Source organism: Scyliorhinus torazame, chromosome 9 (assembly GCF_047496885.1).
Source record: "Scyliorhinus torazame isolate Kashiwa2021f chromosome 9, sScyTor2.1, whole genome shotgun sequence".
Lineage (NCBI taxonomy): Eukaryota > Metazoa > Chordata > Chondrichthyes > Carcharhiniformes > Scyliorhinidae > Scyliorhinus > Scyliorhinus torazame.
In genome coordinates this window covers 258,649,843-258,664,794 of record NC_092715.1, presented here as the reverse complement: position 1 = coordinate 258,664,794, position 14,952 = coordinate 258,649,843, and the positions used below count along the sequence as shown (strand labels likewise).

Here is a 14,952-nt window from a genome sequence, read left to right as displayed (position 1 = left end):
TTCCATTTGTGCGTTTTCTAGGTCTTAAATATTGGCTTCCAGCCATGGGCTGCTTATTTTTAAGGTAATCGGTTTGATATAATTGAATTTTAGTAATTTGTTTTGCCAAGAATGTTGTTTTGGTTCTGTGACAAAACAGTTTTGATGGGGTGTGGGTTCTGCAAGTTGATTATGGCTGTGCAGTTGACTGGTGTTTGTGGATTTTGGTAGGGGTTAGGGAAAAAGAAAGGTTTATTAAATGGTGCAGAAATAATTGTTAATGTGTACAGTTTTTCGAAATTGCATTCATTCTGATATTCTGCCCAGAATCATGCTCTGCTGTGTGCTCCTCTGCATTTAACCTGTCTGAATAAAAATGCTTTTTGATCAGACATTGTCAGACATCAGTCTTAGCGCGTGGGTGGTGTGCAAGAAGTATTGCTGCCTATGTGGTAGGAAAATTCCTGCTGGGGAATGCAATGATTTTAAAAGGAAACATTGACAACAGCTTCTGAATGTTTACCAAATTACATCACTTAATTTTGGTATTTATTTGGGGCAGCACGGTAGCATTGTGGATAGCACAATTGCTTCACAGCTCCAGGGTCCCAGGTTCGATTCCGGCTTGGGTCACTGTCTGTGCGGAGTCTGCACATCCTCCCCGTGTGTGCGTGGGTTTCCTCCGGGTGCTCCGGTTTCCTCCCACAGTCCAAAGATGTGCAGGTTAGGTGGGTTGGCCATGCTAAATTGCCCTTAGTGTCCAAAATTGCCCATAGTGTTGGGTGGGGTTACTGGGTTATGGGGATGGGGTGGAGGTGTTGACCTTGGGTAAGGTGCTCTTTCCAAGAGCCGGTGCAGACTCGATGGGCTAAATGGCCTCCTTCTGCACTGTAAATACTATGATACAGTTTAGCTTTATAGGAAATATGGGCCTACTGCTGAAAGGTGACTTTGGTCAATCTAGCGATGGACTTAATCCATGTGTTATGGGACATTTTAGTTTAATTTGACTATCACCCAATTTCCTTCTGTCATTCTCCTGTTTCCTCCTTCAACCTTAAATTTCATAGGGTACGAAAATAGATGGTGTTAGGGATCCATAATGACCTGAATGTCTCCAGGCAGAAACTGGTTGCCAAGGTCTGTACGCATGAGGACGGCCTCAACCAAAATCTAGGGTTCATATCACATTACATGTAACCTCGACCATACTGTCCGGGTTTGCAGAATCCTGCAAACTGTCCTGATTTTGAGACAATTCGCACCTCGATTACCTGTGATTATCACTCACTCCACTCACACTGTTTCTGTAAAGACTTCCATTCCAACTATTCTTCACATTCCAATCTGTAATTATCTTGCAATTGTGTCTCTCCTATATATGCTGCGATTGTGAACCTGCCTCCACTTCACCTCATTAAGGAGCAGTGCTCCGAAAGCTTATATTTCAAATAAACCTGTTGGGCTTTAACCTGCTGTTGAGAGACTTCTTACTGTGCCTACCCCAGTCCAGCATCTCCACAGAAAGGCAGGCTAGTTCAGACCTGACCACAATGGAGCAAATTTATTTGACCTGAGCAGCAGGAGTTTTAGTAGTCGTTCTATTCCCTCTTGTGCAGAGTTAGAGAAGATTGACACTGGACTAGCATCAGGCAATAACTGGCAACAGCTCAGTTTGTGTTGCCCATTAACTTTGAAGGTTGCTGTCAATTTTTCAAATATCTTTACGTTCTGATTTCACTGACATTAGGTAATGCAAGATTGTTTTCTTCCCAACACATTTTCAGACCAGCTCAAATCTCCTCTGTAGCAATGAGTGAATGTTGGATTTCTGAAATAAAATACAAAAATGCTGGATAAACTCAGCAGTCCTGGCAGCATCTGTGGAGAGAGAAAAACAGTCATCAGTGTTTCAAGTCCTCGTTGACTACATAACTGAAGAGGGATAGAAATGAAATGTATAGTTTGGGTGGGTGGAGGAGTTGGGGCAGAATAGGTCCGGGGTAGGTGTGAGCCAAGGAGAGATTGACAAAAGATGTCGTGGACACGAGACTAAAGTGCTAACTGTGGCATAAAGATAGAAGGATGTGTTAATAGGAGAACGGATGTGTTAATAGGAGAACAAGGGGCAGTACTCCGTGATAGCAAAATTGAAAAACCAGATGACGGATGTCTGTGGGGGAGGTGGTATTTGCATTGGGACAAGCCAAGGAAACAAAAAACGGGGAGGGAGTCAAGATGGAGGCACTTTGGTCTGTTTAGCTCCTTTTTTGTACAAGTTCCCATGAAAATTGTCAATTGTCCAAAATTGTGAAAAAGGTTTTCTTCATTTGTGATCTCTTCCTCTCTCTGCCTTTGTCTCTCACTCACACACTCTGTCACACACACACACACACACACACACACACACACACACAACCACCAAAGCTAAATAGGCCAGTGTGTTTGTTTCACTACTTCTATCTTTACAAACCCACAATTTTCCGTTTGTTCATTCGAATGGGTGACCACTTTAGGGGCAGGGAATGCAGTAGTGAAAATTCCCAGCAGTGCACTTTCTACTTGGTTCATGAACTCCGATTTCAACACGTATGAATTTTTGACGTAACAGCAGAAGAAAAAGACTTTGGGTTAATGTAAGACGGAATGGTTTGGACTCCTGTGGGAACCATTCCCGTTTTCAACCTTGACAGAAAGACCTAGATGCATCTTGCACGCTGGGTGGTAACTTTCCAATTTGGCTATTACAGGCATTGATAAAAGATAGTGTGAGCGAGGGGTTGTAAATTTTATGACACGTGTGGGCATTGAGTTTGTGTCAATAGTACATTGTGAGCGTCTATTTGCTGTGATAACTGCACACACTAGGTGGTAGGAAGCTGGTTGCTGTTGCTCCAAGTAGAAAAAAAGCTTGCTGTTTTGTTGCACTCTATTTGATCTTTTTGAACATGCTAGTGCTTCACTGTTTTGTAATCTGTTTTGCAATGCTTTAATTGTGTTGGAAAACATGGCAACATAATAACATTAGTACCCATTTTCTGGACTCTTTCCTCCTAGCAAGTTTATTTTCTCCCATGTGGAATGAACTTTGTAACCTGTGACTGTTGTGAAATTGGCTGTTATTAATTGGCTTGTCCTGCTGTGACCAAGCTGCATTTGAGCTGAAGGCAGTGTGTCTGGTTCTGAGAAAGAAAACAAACATGGGTTTAAGTTCAATTCAATTATGTCTCTAATTGACTGTCTAGTAGGATACTGTAGCAGAGTAAATTCAGTGGTTTTGAAGTTTTATGTCGTGGATTCCCGATGATGAATAGCCCTATTAACTCCTGCAGGAATACCATCTTTGTGTTGTATTTGAGAATTGATGTGAAAGTGGTTTCAAAATGTGCAGAGATGCAGATATCTTCCACAAGTGCCACATTCTGAGTTTCTGTGTGACATTTTTTTGAGATATGATATGCTGTCACTGCATCTGTACAGTTCAGTCATTTAAGGCTATCTATAGCTCTTTGCATTTCTACCAGAGATCTCAATAGTATTTGTTGGTTCTACTGTTTCCCAATCTGGTATCCTACGTGCAGACTCAACGTTTTGAATTAATCGCAAATGTGTTCTTTGCAACTTGGAGTTCTAGTTGGGTAAATGTGTAAATTGGGACTGACAGTGCATCTTTATTTAAAAACCCACTCTTTTTCACACAGGCCTTTCAATCTGCACGAGACATTGAATATCACCTGGGGTATTCCCAATCTCTCATTGCAATCAAACACAGCCACTTAATATACTTCTTTCTTTTGTACACTCCCATCACCACCAAAGCTAAATAGGCCAGTGTGTTTGTTTCGCTTATCTATTTTACTAGCCCACAATTTTCCGTTTGTTCATTCAAATGGGTGACCACTTTAGGGACAGGGAATGCACAAGTGGAAATTCCCAGCAAATTTTCTACTTGATTCATGAACTCTGCAGATTTCAATCTTGTAAGAATTGTTTTGAGGTAATAGCAGAAAAAAAGAACTTTGGGATTAATGTCTAATGGATCGTTGTTGGCTTATTTTAGACTCCTGCAGGAACCATTCCCATTTTCAACCTTGACAGTCAGACCTAAATGTACCTTGCATGGCGGAGGTTAGCTTTTCCAATTTGGCTATTACTGGCATTGATAAAAGAACGTGTTTTTTTTTTTTTTTTTTTTTTTTTGAGGGGTTGTATGGAGTCAACCAGTTATGACACTTATGGGCATTGTGTCAATAGTACAATATGTTGTGTGGAAGGTAGCTGGTTGCAACGCCTGCTGTTATGTTGCACTTTATTCGATTTCTCTGAACACGGTAGTGCTCAGCAAATAATTGCTGTGAAATGCATCGAGATGTTTAGGAAACCAACCTGCTAACTGGCTGGGCAATCTGAGCAGACTTGCTAACCGGTTGGGCAATATGAGCAGACTTGCTAACCGGTTAGGCAATCTGAGCAGACTTGCTAACTGGTTAGGCAATATGAGCAGACTGCAATTTCCTGCCTTTTCACACCTCTCCCTCAAAGGCTTGAGTTCTAATAGTGAATCAAGGCTGTGGGCTGCTGTTCATTGGCTCCCCGGCAGAATGGATGCATTTTGGGTAAGCCCGCTACATTGTCCTTAACCAAAGCCAGACTGGACCATAAGAGTACAAATATTTTTGATGTAGAAAATGAATGCACTATTGGCTGATTTGCAAGGCAGTATTATTCATTATAACTGCAACCCCTTCAGACCAGCATACTTATATTCTGGCATGCTAGAGGCCATTAGTCAGAAAGGGTTAAAATGTTGAATGCAAACTTCATACAGTGAAGCACAATATAAGTGATAGAAAGGTAGGGGTGGCATGGTGGCAGTGGTTAGCACTACTGCCTCATGGTGCCAAGGACCCAGGTTTGATCCCAGCTCGGGTCACTGTCCGTGTGGAGTTTGCATTCTCCCCGTGTCTGTGTGGGTCTCGCCCCTACAGCCCAAAGATGCGCAGCTTGGGTGGATTGGCCATGCTAAATTGTCCCTGAAGTGTCCAGAGGTTAGGTAGGGTTAGGGTGGGGGATGGTGACTAGGCAGGGTGCTCTTTCATCAGAGGGTCGGTGCAGATTTGACTGGCCGAATGGGCTCCTTCTGCACTCTGTAATTGGAAGCTGCCCTGGGGAGTTTGGGGGAGAGGGGGGGGGGGGGAGAATTGTCGTTTGATTCCATCTGAATGATGAACTGTATACAAAGAACAAAGAAATATACAGCACAGGAACAGGCCCTTCGGCCCTCCAAGCCCGTGCCGACCATGCTGCCCGACTAAACTACAATCTTCTACACTTCCTGGGTCCGTATCCCTCTATTCCCATCCTATTCATGTATTTGTCAAGATGCCCCTTAAATGTCACTATCGTCCCTGCTTCCACCACCTCCTCCGGTAACGAGTTCCAGGCACCCACTACCCTCTGCGTAAAAAAACTTGCCTCGTACATCTCCTCTAAACCTTGCCCCTCTCACCTTAAACCTATGCCCCCTAGTAATTGACCCCTCTACCCTGGGGAAAAGCCTCTGACTATCCACTCTGTCTATGCCCCTCATAATTTTGTATACCTCTATCAGGTCTCCCCTCAACCTCCTTCGTTCCAGTGAGAACAAACCAAGTTTATTTAACCGCTCCTCATAGCTAATGCCCTCCATACCAGGCAACATTCTGGTAAATCTCTTCTGCACCCTCTCTAAAGCCTCCACATCCTTCTGGTAGTGTGGCGACCAGAATTGAACACTATACTCCAAGTGTGGCCTAACTAAGGTTCTATACAGCTGCAACATGACTTGCCAATTCTTATACTCAATGCCCCGGCCAATGAAGGCAAGCATGCCGTATGCCTTCTTGACTACCTTCTCCACCTGTGTTGCCCCTTTCAATGACCTGTGGACCTGTACTCCTAGATCTCTTTGACTTTCAATACTCTTGAGGGTTCTACCATTCACTGTATATTCCCTACCTGCATTAGACCTTCCAAAATGCATTACCTCACATTTGTCCGGATTAAACTCCATCTGCCATCTCTCCGCCCAAGTCTCCAAACAATCTAAATCCTGCTGTATCCTCCGACAGTCCTCATCGCTATCCGCAATTCCACCAACCTTTTGTGTCGTCTGCAAACTTACTAATCAGACCAGTTACATTTTCCTCCAAATCATTTATATATACTACAAAGAGCAAAGGTCCCAGCACTGATCCCTGTGGAACACCACTGGTCACAGCCCTCCAATGAGAAAAGCATCCTTCCATTGCTACTCTCTGCCTTCTATGGCCTAGCCAGTTCTGTATCCACCTTGCCAGCTCACCCCTGATCCCGTGTAACTTCACCTTTTGTACTAGTCTACCATGAGGGACCTTGTCAAAGGCCTTACTGAAGTCCATATAGACAACATCCACTGCCCTACCTGCATCAATCATCTTAGTGACCTCCTCGAAAAACTCTATCAAGTTAGTGAGACACGACCTCCCCTTCACAAAACCGTGCTGCCTCTCACTAATACGTCCATTTGCATCCAAATGGGAGTAGATCCTGTCTCGAAGAATTCTCTCCAGTAATTTCCCTACCACTGAAGTAAGGCTCACCGGCCTGTAGTTCCCGGGATTATCCTTGCTACCCTCCTTAAACAGAGGAACAACATTGGCTATTCTCCAGTCCTCCGGGACATCACCTGAAGACAGTGAGGATCCAAAGATTTCTGTCAAGGCCTCAGCAATTTCCTCTCCAGCCTCCTTCAGTATTCTGGGGTAGATCCCATTAGGCCCTGGGGACTTATCTACCTTAATATTTTTTAAGACACCCAACACCTCGTCTTTTGGATCTCAATGTGACCCAGGCTATCTACACACCCTTCTCCAGACTCCACATCTACCAATTCCTTCTCTTTGGTGAATACTGACGCAAAGCATTCATTTAGTACCTCGCCCATTTCCTCTGGCTCCACACATAGATTCCCTTGCCTATCCTTCAGTGGGCCAACCCTTTCCCTAGCTACCCTCTTGCTTTTTATGTACGTGTATATACTGAGTCTCTATCTAAAATATTGTCTATTCCACATAAATCTGCATGCTTTGTGTTGAGAATTTTATTAATTTTTGAAGAACAGTTGAAAAGCCATATAAATGCATTCATCTTCTACAATACATTTTCTGCCTCCCCTTGGGAGTTTTTAATTGAGGATAAATATTTTGCTGTCAGTAAGCTGACCAGGGATTACTTTGTCTCTCTTAACCCATGCCTTTCAATTCTGTGGCTCTGCTAATCTCTTGTGTGGAAAGTTCATATAGCCATGACTGTGCTTCAAAAGTGACTTGGGATGTTCTGAGGTTGTGAACACAAATTTAAAAAAAATTAATTCATGAGACCTGGGAGTTGCAGGCTGTGCCAGCATTTATTGCTGATCCATATTTGCCCTCGAGGGGGCAGTGGAGTCAACCACATTGCTGTGGGTCTGGAGTCACATGTAGGCCAGATCAGGTAAGGATGGCAGATTTCCTTCCCTAGAGGACATTAATAATAATAATAATAATAATAATAATAATAATAATAATCGCTTATTGTCACGAGTAGGCTTCAATGAAGTTACTGTGAAAAGCCCCTAATCGCCACATTCCGGCGCCTGTTCGGGGAGGCTGGTACGGGAATTGAACCCGTGCTGCTGCCTTGTTCTGCATTACAAGCCAGCTATTTAGCCTGGTGTGCTAAATCCGATGTGAACCAGATTGGGTTTCACAACAATCGGCAATGGTTTCATGGCCATCATTGGACTTTTAATTCCAGATTTTTAACGAATTCCAGTTTCACCATCTGCAATGGCAGGATTTCAATCTGAGCCCCCCCGAGAATTACTCTGGGTCTCTGGTTTATTAATCCAGTGACAATACCACTGCCTCCCTGTAAATGTGCCTTCTGCTTTTATTTGTGAACAATGCTACTGACGATCAGCTTGACTCCATATTCGGTGTTGCTATATCCTCCGGTAACATGATCATAGTTTTTGATTCAAGCAAGTGGGATCTGCCTTAAGATTGAGTTACCAGCTTATGTTTTGTTGTTCAACTTGATGCCATGTATTGCATGGTGATCTGATATGGCGAAGGGCAAGACCAATTCCAGCTGTTGATCAAGTAAACTATCTGGCTTTTTTAGGATCAAATGTTGCCCAATGGGACACCAGTGGAGACGTCAAGTCCTTCTTCATCCTCGTCTCTACTTAATAGGTTACAGCTGGACGATGAGCCAAATAGTGAAACGAGGGATCTCTTTGTTACAGTTGATGATCCAAAGAAGCATGTGTCTGCGATGGAGACGTTCATTACGTACAGAGTTAGCATTAAGGTATGAGCAAAAATTTTGTGCAATGCTTCAGCTTTAAAAAGGTATTTTTAAGTGGATTTCTGAACTCTTCAAGGTATTGCTCAGTGAGATGGAGGTCTTTAACATCTGTATAGCACATGGGACACTGGTAGGAGGATATCGGGAATGCAGTAAGATCAATTTAATACGAGGTAGGTCCATCAGACTTTTGAATGGACCTACCTCGTATTAAGTTGATCTTTTCTCTACTATAACCTTGCTATAACCGTAACATTATATTCTGCAGTCTCTCCTTCCCCATGTATGGTATGCATTCTTTGTACAGCATGCAAGAAATAATACTTTTCACTGTATACTAATACATGTGACAATAATAAATCAAAGAAGTAGATCTGCCAGTGGGTAGAGTCAGGTTTGGGGGTTCTGGACCGGATTGGGAATAAAGTTTGAGGAAACAGCCTTTCCAGCACTAATCCAGGGAAGAAGCGACATTTAATCTTCATGTATTGCTTGGCGCGCACCTTTTAACTGGCTTTCTCAGCCGAGAAAATTTTGGAATCCCAGAGCAATTTCGAACCTTGAACGAGTACTGGGGTTTTATTTTTAAGTGACAAAAGGGCACTGTATTAGTACCTTTTGGGTATTGGTGTGGAGCACTGTGAACTGCTGCCCTGGAGCCGAAACTAGAATAACTCCATCGCATGTAATATGGGGATAGTTGAAGGGTTATGGAAACCGCATGAAAGGGGAGGGACTATTCAATCCACTTGCATCCCCTAAACCTCTGCCATTCTAATGTCTTGGGGAGGTTCAAAAGATGGGGTGGAGAAAGAGGGCCAATTTCACAAAATTGAGGCAGACCCAGAAATGTGCCTTTTACCTTTTTTTGAAAATAAAAAGGTTAATTGTCCTTCCAGCAGTATGCTGCAAAGTCCTCCTCAGTCCCTTTTAGTTTGACAATACATCTAAAGCACTATTTGCTGCCTCTTTACTACCAATGGACCGTTAATGTTTGGGAGGTGGTGGCAGTGGCTCAGACTCTTGTGTTGGACCGAACATACCCGTGAGCTGCTTGCCCCATGCATGCAAGGACAGACGGTAATGTCCCGAGTTGACCTGAAGTGCTGCCGCCTTTAAAAAGAAACTGCAGCATTGTTGATGTGACGGGGAATAGTATAAACTGAATGTAAACATCATTACATCTTACCATAGAAACCAGTAAAATATTGTTGGACTTAGTGTGGAAAGAAATGAAACATTTGTATTGTGCTAAAGTAATCTAAAATTCTTGGGATTTTTTTTTTTGGGGGGAACCTTAATTTGTTTATGAAAGTAGTGAAATAGTAAGGAGGGTGGATAGGCAGGAAATTGATCTGAAAATTGTCCTGATTCTGACAGCAAGACTGAGGCACTGTGCTCCAAAAATTGACCCATTTTGATCCTTGCTGGTGACTTACCTTTGATTATCTGCAGGTGTTTTCAAATTCCTCTTTCCTCCTCTCCCCTTGACGCAGTCTGTGTAGTTCTTTGTCAATGTGGCCTCTTGGGTATGACCCCAAAATAATGCAGCACAAATTTTTTTAGTAGCTTATTTCTCAAGTGAGGGCAATTTTGAATTCTTCAATGTTAGAATTGTACATTCTGTTCCTGGTTTAGAGGTGCCAAATCTATTTCAAGTGTCCTGAACACTCTTGAAATGCAAGTTGAAATGCTAACATCCCTGGTTACTCATGATTTCAATAACTTTCAGACCACCAGAAATGAGTTTGATTTACCAGAGTACACAGTTCGACGTAGGTACCAGGATTTTGATTGGTTGAGGACTAAACTGGAAGAATCACAGCCCACTCATCTTATTCCGGTAGGTACCTGATAATTGTGGTTTATAGGTGTGCATGCTTCTGGTGTATGTGGTGTGTTTCCAGCACATGGGCAGGAATCACCATGCCATGTGCTTGTTCCATTGCTATTTCTTCCCGTTCACCTATCCTCAAATGTTAACATCTCTAATCAGTACCTATATATAGGGCGGATGGCAGGGCAATCTAAAGTTGGTCTTGCATCCTCTGTAAGTCATTTGCCTGACGCAAGGTAGCCAGTGACAAACCAATAGATCTCCCTTTTCTGCCCAAGTGGTTATTGAAGTGTGAAGGTTCAGAAGGCATCAAGACCAAACCCCTTCCTTCCACTTGCATCCATTTTTATGCAGGGCAGCAAACAGGAAGCCCTAGCCTTTCTATTGTACCCAGTTTTATTTGCCTTCCCCTTCAGGCTCCGGAATGGAGGTGAGTTCTAGTACCTTATGTGCTCACTGAGGATGGTAAGTCAACATGGGCTTCTTTGGTCTACTTGGCTTAGAATGACACAGCGCTTTACCCAGTAGGGAGTTGGAAGAGGGGTGTGACTAGTGTTCACAGGCAGGCTAGGAGTTACCTGTAAGAATGTTTTTCTGTGTTAGTCCTAACGTTGATAATCGAGCAGCTCCGAGAACCCTTCCAAAGACAGTTTTCAGCAGTATGGTTAATGGCAGCCCAAGGCAATCATGCTTGTAATAGAATATGGTTGAATATTGCACTTGGCACACAATGCCTTTTAAAGAATATGGTTGAATATTGCACTTGGCACACAATAAGTCAATGTAGCCCTTGGCCTTGCTGCCCTTTTTTTAAAACTGAAAAGATCTAATGTGCTCCATGTGTACAGAAATCCAAAGTATGTGCTTTGTGGTGGATGTTTCCTTCTCTATTTTTAAGTCAAAAGTATTCCAATCCTTATTTTTCTTTGTTTAAATGCAGTTTAAAATAGATTTGATTAATAAAACCAGCTGTGGTTCCAGTGAAATGGTGGCATTCATAGTTTTTTCCAAGATGATCTGGTCTAAAAGTGATGTAGGATTTACTTAATGGTTTGTTCTGCGGGAGGAAAGAACTTTTGAATGGGGTGGGGAGCGGAAAGCTTACCTTGAGACTTGCCAGTGCTTGAAGAAATACGTTCTCACATTGCATAGCCAAGAATTGAAGCCTCTTCTAATACACTTTTTATTTTGCTCCATGTTTAGTGTTAAACTGTGGGCAGATTTGTGTCTACCATAACTGGCTTGAGCATGGCTTAAAGCCCCTTTGCCCCGAGGCTGTACAAATACCAAGAAACAGTCATCCTTTTGGAGTTTGAACTGGATTTGAACATGGGCCCTATTAATCAAAGGAATTGTGTCATGTGAGAGTATCTTTAAGAAATGGGTGTTTATTACTGCAGTGATGTCAGAGTGGGAGGAGCTGGGCTGTCTGTCAGCTTTTTACTTTCGTTTTAGGCTGTTTGCTGCAGGGTGTGTTTTAGTTTCGTTTTCAGTGTTGGAGCTGAAGCCAGACAAAGCAGGTGTACTGCTGTTCTCTCTGCCATCAAAAGACTATCTCTTGATCATTTGGTGAATTCAGAATGATAAATGTTTTCAGTTGTGGCTTTAACCTGATGTGCTTCTGTTAAAGGTTTTGTTTTTAAGTCGTATGGATGTTAAAAGGAAAGCTTAAAGGATTACTTAGTGTTGTAGTCTTTGGGGGTTGTATTTGAATTAATGGTTGCTAAGATGTTCACTGTATGTTTTAAAAAGATTAACTTGAGTTCATAGAATAAACATTGTTTTGCTTTAAAAAAAATACTTTTCCACTTCTGCTGTACCACACCTGTAGAGTGGGCCGTGTGCTCCCCATACCACAATCTATTAAAAGTTGTGGGTCAGGTGAACTCCATGGATGCACTTTGGGGTTCTGTAATAAACCCTGGCCCATAACAATTGTGCTAATCTGCTACATAATGTGAGTCTCTACTCCAAATATGTCACTTTAAAATATTCCAGAATTGTATCTGCTTCATTCCCTCAATGCTGTGAAGCTGAATGTGGTTTTAAAAAAATTCTGAGGGAGTTCTCTCCACTACATTATTGAATACTGATTTAATCATAATGGACGTTAATTTACTAGGTGTTACAAATTGAAAGGTGGGGGCATTTTATATTAAATTATACATGACTTTGACACAGTCCCCACTCTATGGGCATCAGCAAATCATATTTTAGTGTTTCTGTGTAATGTTTATTGAAAAGGTTGTCATCCAATGCTAGAATTGCTGGGCACATAACTTTTGTCTCAATATAGCTTTTGTGTTAGCTCAGATTTTAGTTTGAAAGGAAATCTTTCTGGCAATCCAGTCCAGTGTCTTGACGGTAGTCCTTCCATTGTAGTCGCTTGGTAAGTCACAGATGGGATATTTACACATTGAGTGCAAGACGAGAGGCAGCTTAGCTGGCTGATGCTGGAGTAAAGCCTGTTCACTGGCAAATCTGGTTTGAAGTAAAATTCTGTCAGCATGATTTCCACCTCTCCTAGAAGTAGTTCACTGGACAAGTTTAAAAGAATTTGCAGTAATTTTTTTTTTTTTAAAATGTTGTTCTCATGGGGTACATAATATGAAGATGGGTGGCTGATATCTTCCCATCTTGTTCCTTTGTGCAAATTGTAATGGCCAGTGCAAAGTGCTGTAACATTTTTCACCATTTGACTTGTGCCCTGCTCCTGATGAACTGAATACCTATCCTGCTTGTGACACTGCACAACCATGTCAAATACTTGCAGAAATGTTTTCTAATTTTAATTTGCTATCCTTGTTCAAGTATCCTGTAATTCTTTGAGGAACATCCCTGTTCCTGCTGACCTACATTTGGCTCCCACTAAAGCAACGTCTTGATTTAAAAATTCTCATCCTTTTTATCAAATCGCTCCGTGGTCTTTGCTCCTCTCGGTCTCTGTCCTATCTTCTTGGGCATCCTCTGAGTTTTAATCGTTTCCCCCCCCCCCCCCCCCAATCGGTGGCCACACCTTCAGTCACCTTTTTAAGGGCCCTAAGTCCTAGATTTCCCCCTCTACAATTGTGTCTCTATTTTTCTTTCCCCCCCCCCCCCCCCCCCCCTTAAACTCTACCTCTTTGAACAAGCTTTTGGCCATCTGACCTAATATCTTGCATGATTGTCTCAATTCTATTTTAAATGAAGTGCCTTGGGATGCTTCATTATGTTGTTTCTTGTAGTAAATATCATTAGGCGTCTGTCTTGGCTCAATGGCATGCACTCTTGTCCAAATTCCTTTCTGTATCTTCTAAAATGTATTGCCTCTTGCTTTGTCATGTGAGAGTACCTTTAAGAAATGGGTGTGTGTATATAAGTATCTGTAGTGAGAGTACCTTTAAGAAATGGGTGTTTATTACTGCAGTGATATCAGTGTTGGAGCTGAAGCCAGACCAAACAGGTGTACTGCTGTTCTCTCTGCCATCAAAAGACTATCTCTTGATCATTTGGTGAAGTCAGAATTATAAATGTTCTCAGTAGTGAATGAAAACCTAATGTGCTTCTGTTAAAAGGTGTTTCTTTTATCTTCTGGATGTTGATTGGGAAGTTATTAAGCATTACTTAGTGTTGCATTCTTTGGGGGTTGTATTTGAATTAATGGTTGCTAAGATGTTCACTATGTTTTAAAAAGGTTAACTTGAGTTCATAGAATAAACATTGTTTTGTTTTAAAAAAAAAAAAACTTTTGCATTTCTGCTGTACCACACCTGTAGAGTGGGCCGTGTGCTCCCCATACCACAATCTATTAAAAGTTGTGGGTCAGGTGAACTCCATGATACACTTTGGGGTTCTCTAAACCCTGGCCCAAATTATATATTCCATTTCATCAGTCCATTGTGCTAATCTATTTACATGCCCAGTATCAACTTTCATGCAACCATATAATCCAGATCCTGTATGAATCATCCCTGTTATCTTCCTTTTCAACAGTGAACTGGTTATAGTGTCTCTCCAAACTAATAGAACCTTTTCAAAGGTGGTCACTTGGGGCTAGGGTGTGGAATGCTAAGTTGCTTTATTTACATAGAATTGTATAGAATTTTGTAACACAAGTGGGCCATTCATCTTTGGTCTAAGCTGGCATGTATATACTCCACCGTACTTTATCAACATATCCTATCTCATTCCCCTTAATTGTATCCATTTTATTAGCCATAGCTACTTCACATGTTGGTGAGGCCCATACCCTCTGGAGTAAATTAATTTATTTGCAACTATCTTTTATTTATGGTCTTTGGTTTTAGACTCCCCAACAAATTGTCATGTCAACCTTATCAAACCCCTTCATAATTTTCAAGGCTTCTATCGGGTCCCGGTCTTTTATTTTCTCTAGCGCAACCTACTCGATCTCTTATAGTTCCCTACAGGAGTGAGTATCTGGCAGCTGATGGGAGTTGTCTATTTCATGTGTGACTTGTGTATTTTAATATCTGACTGGCTGATTTGTGGTAGAAAGAAATTATCCAAAACCACCAATTTCATTTAACAATTGGAGACATTTTTTCCTCTCTTGTGCAGCCGCTCCCAGAAAAGTTTGTAGTGAAGGGAGTGGTGGATCGTTTTTCAGAAGACTTTGTGGAGACGCGAAGGAAAGCACTAGACAAGTTTCTGAAAAGAATCGCTGATCACCCTGTTCTCTCCTTCAATGACCACTTCAATGTTTTTCTTACAGTAAAGGTATGGGGATTTGAGTCTTAAAGTTGAAAGTTCTTTGCGTAACAATA

General features: G+C 41.9%; 1 protein-coding gene across 1 annotated transcript in view; it reads left to right on the top strand.

The window, feature by feature from the left end:
• snx30 (sorting nexin family member 30) overlaps window positions 1-14,952 on the top strand; it is a 53,765-nt gene that overhangs the window by 14,677 nt on the left and 24,136 nt on the right. Inside the window, exons 2-4 of the mRNA XM_072517296.1 lie at window positions 8,164-8,352; window positions 10,082-10,192; window positions 14,747-14,905. Of these exons, the coding sequence (XP_072373397.1) occupies window positions 8,164-8,352; window positions 10,082-10,192; window positions 14,747-14,905 (459 nt within the window). The remainder of the gene's footprint in view (window positions 1-8,163; window positions 8,353-10,081; window positions 10,193-14,746; window positions 14,906-14,952) is intronic.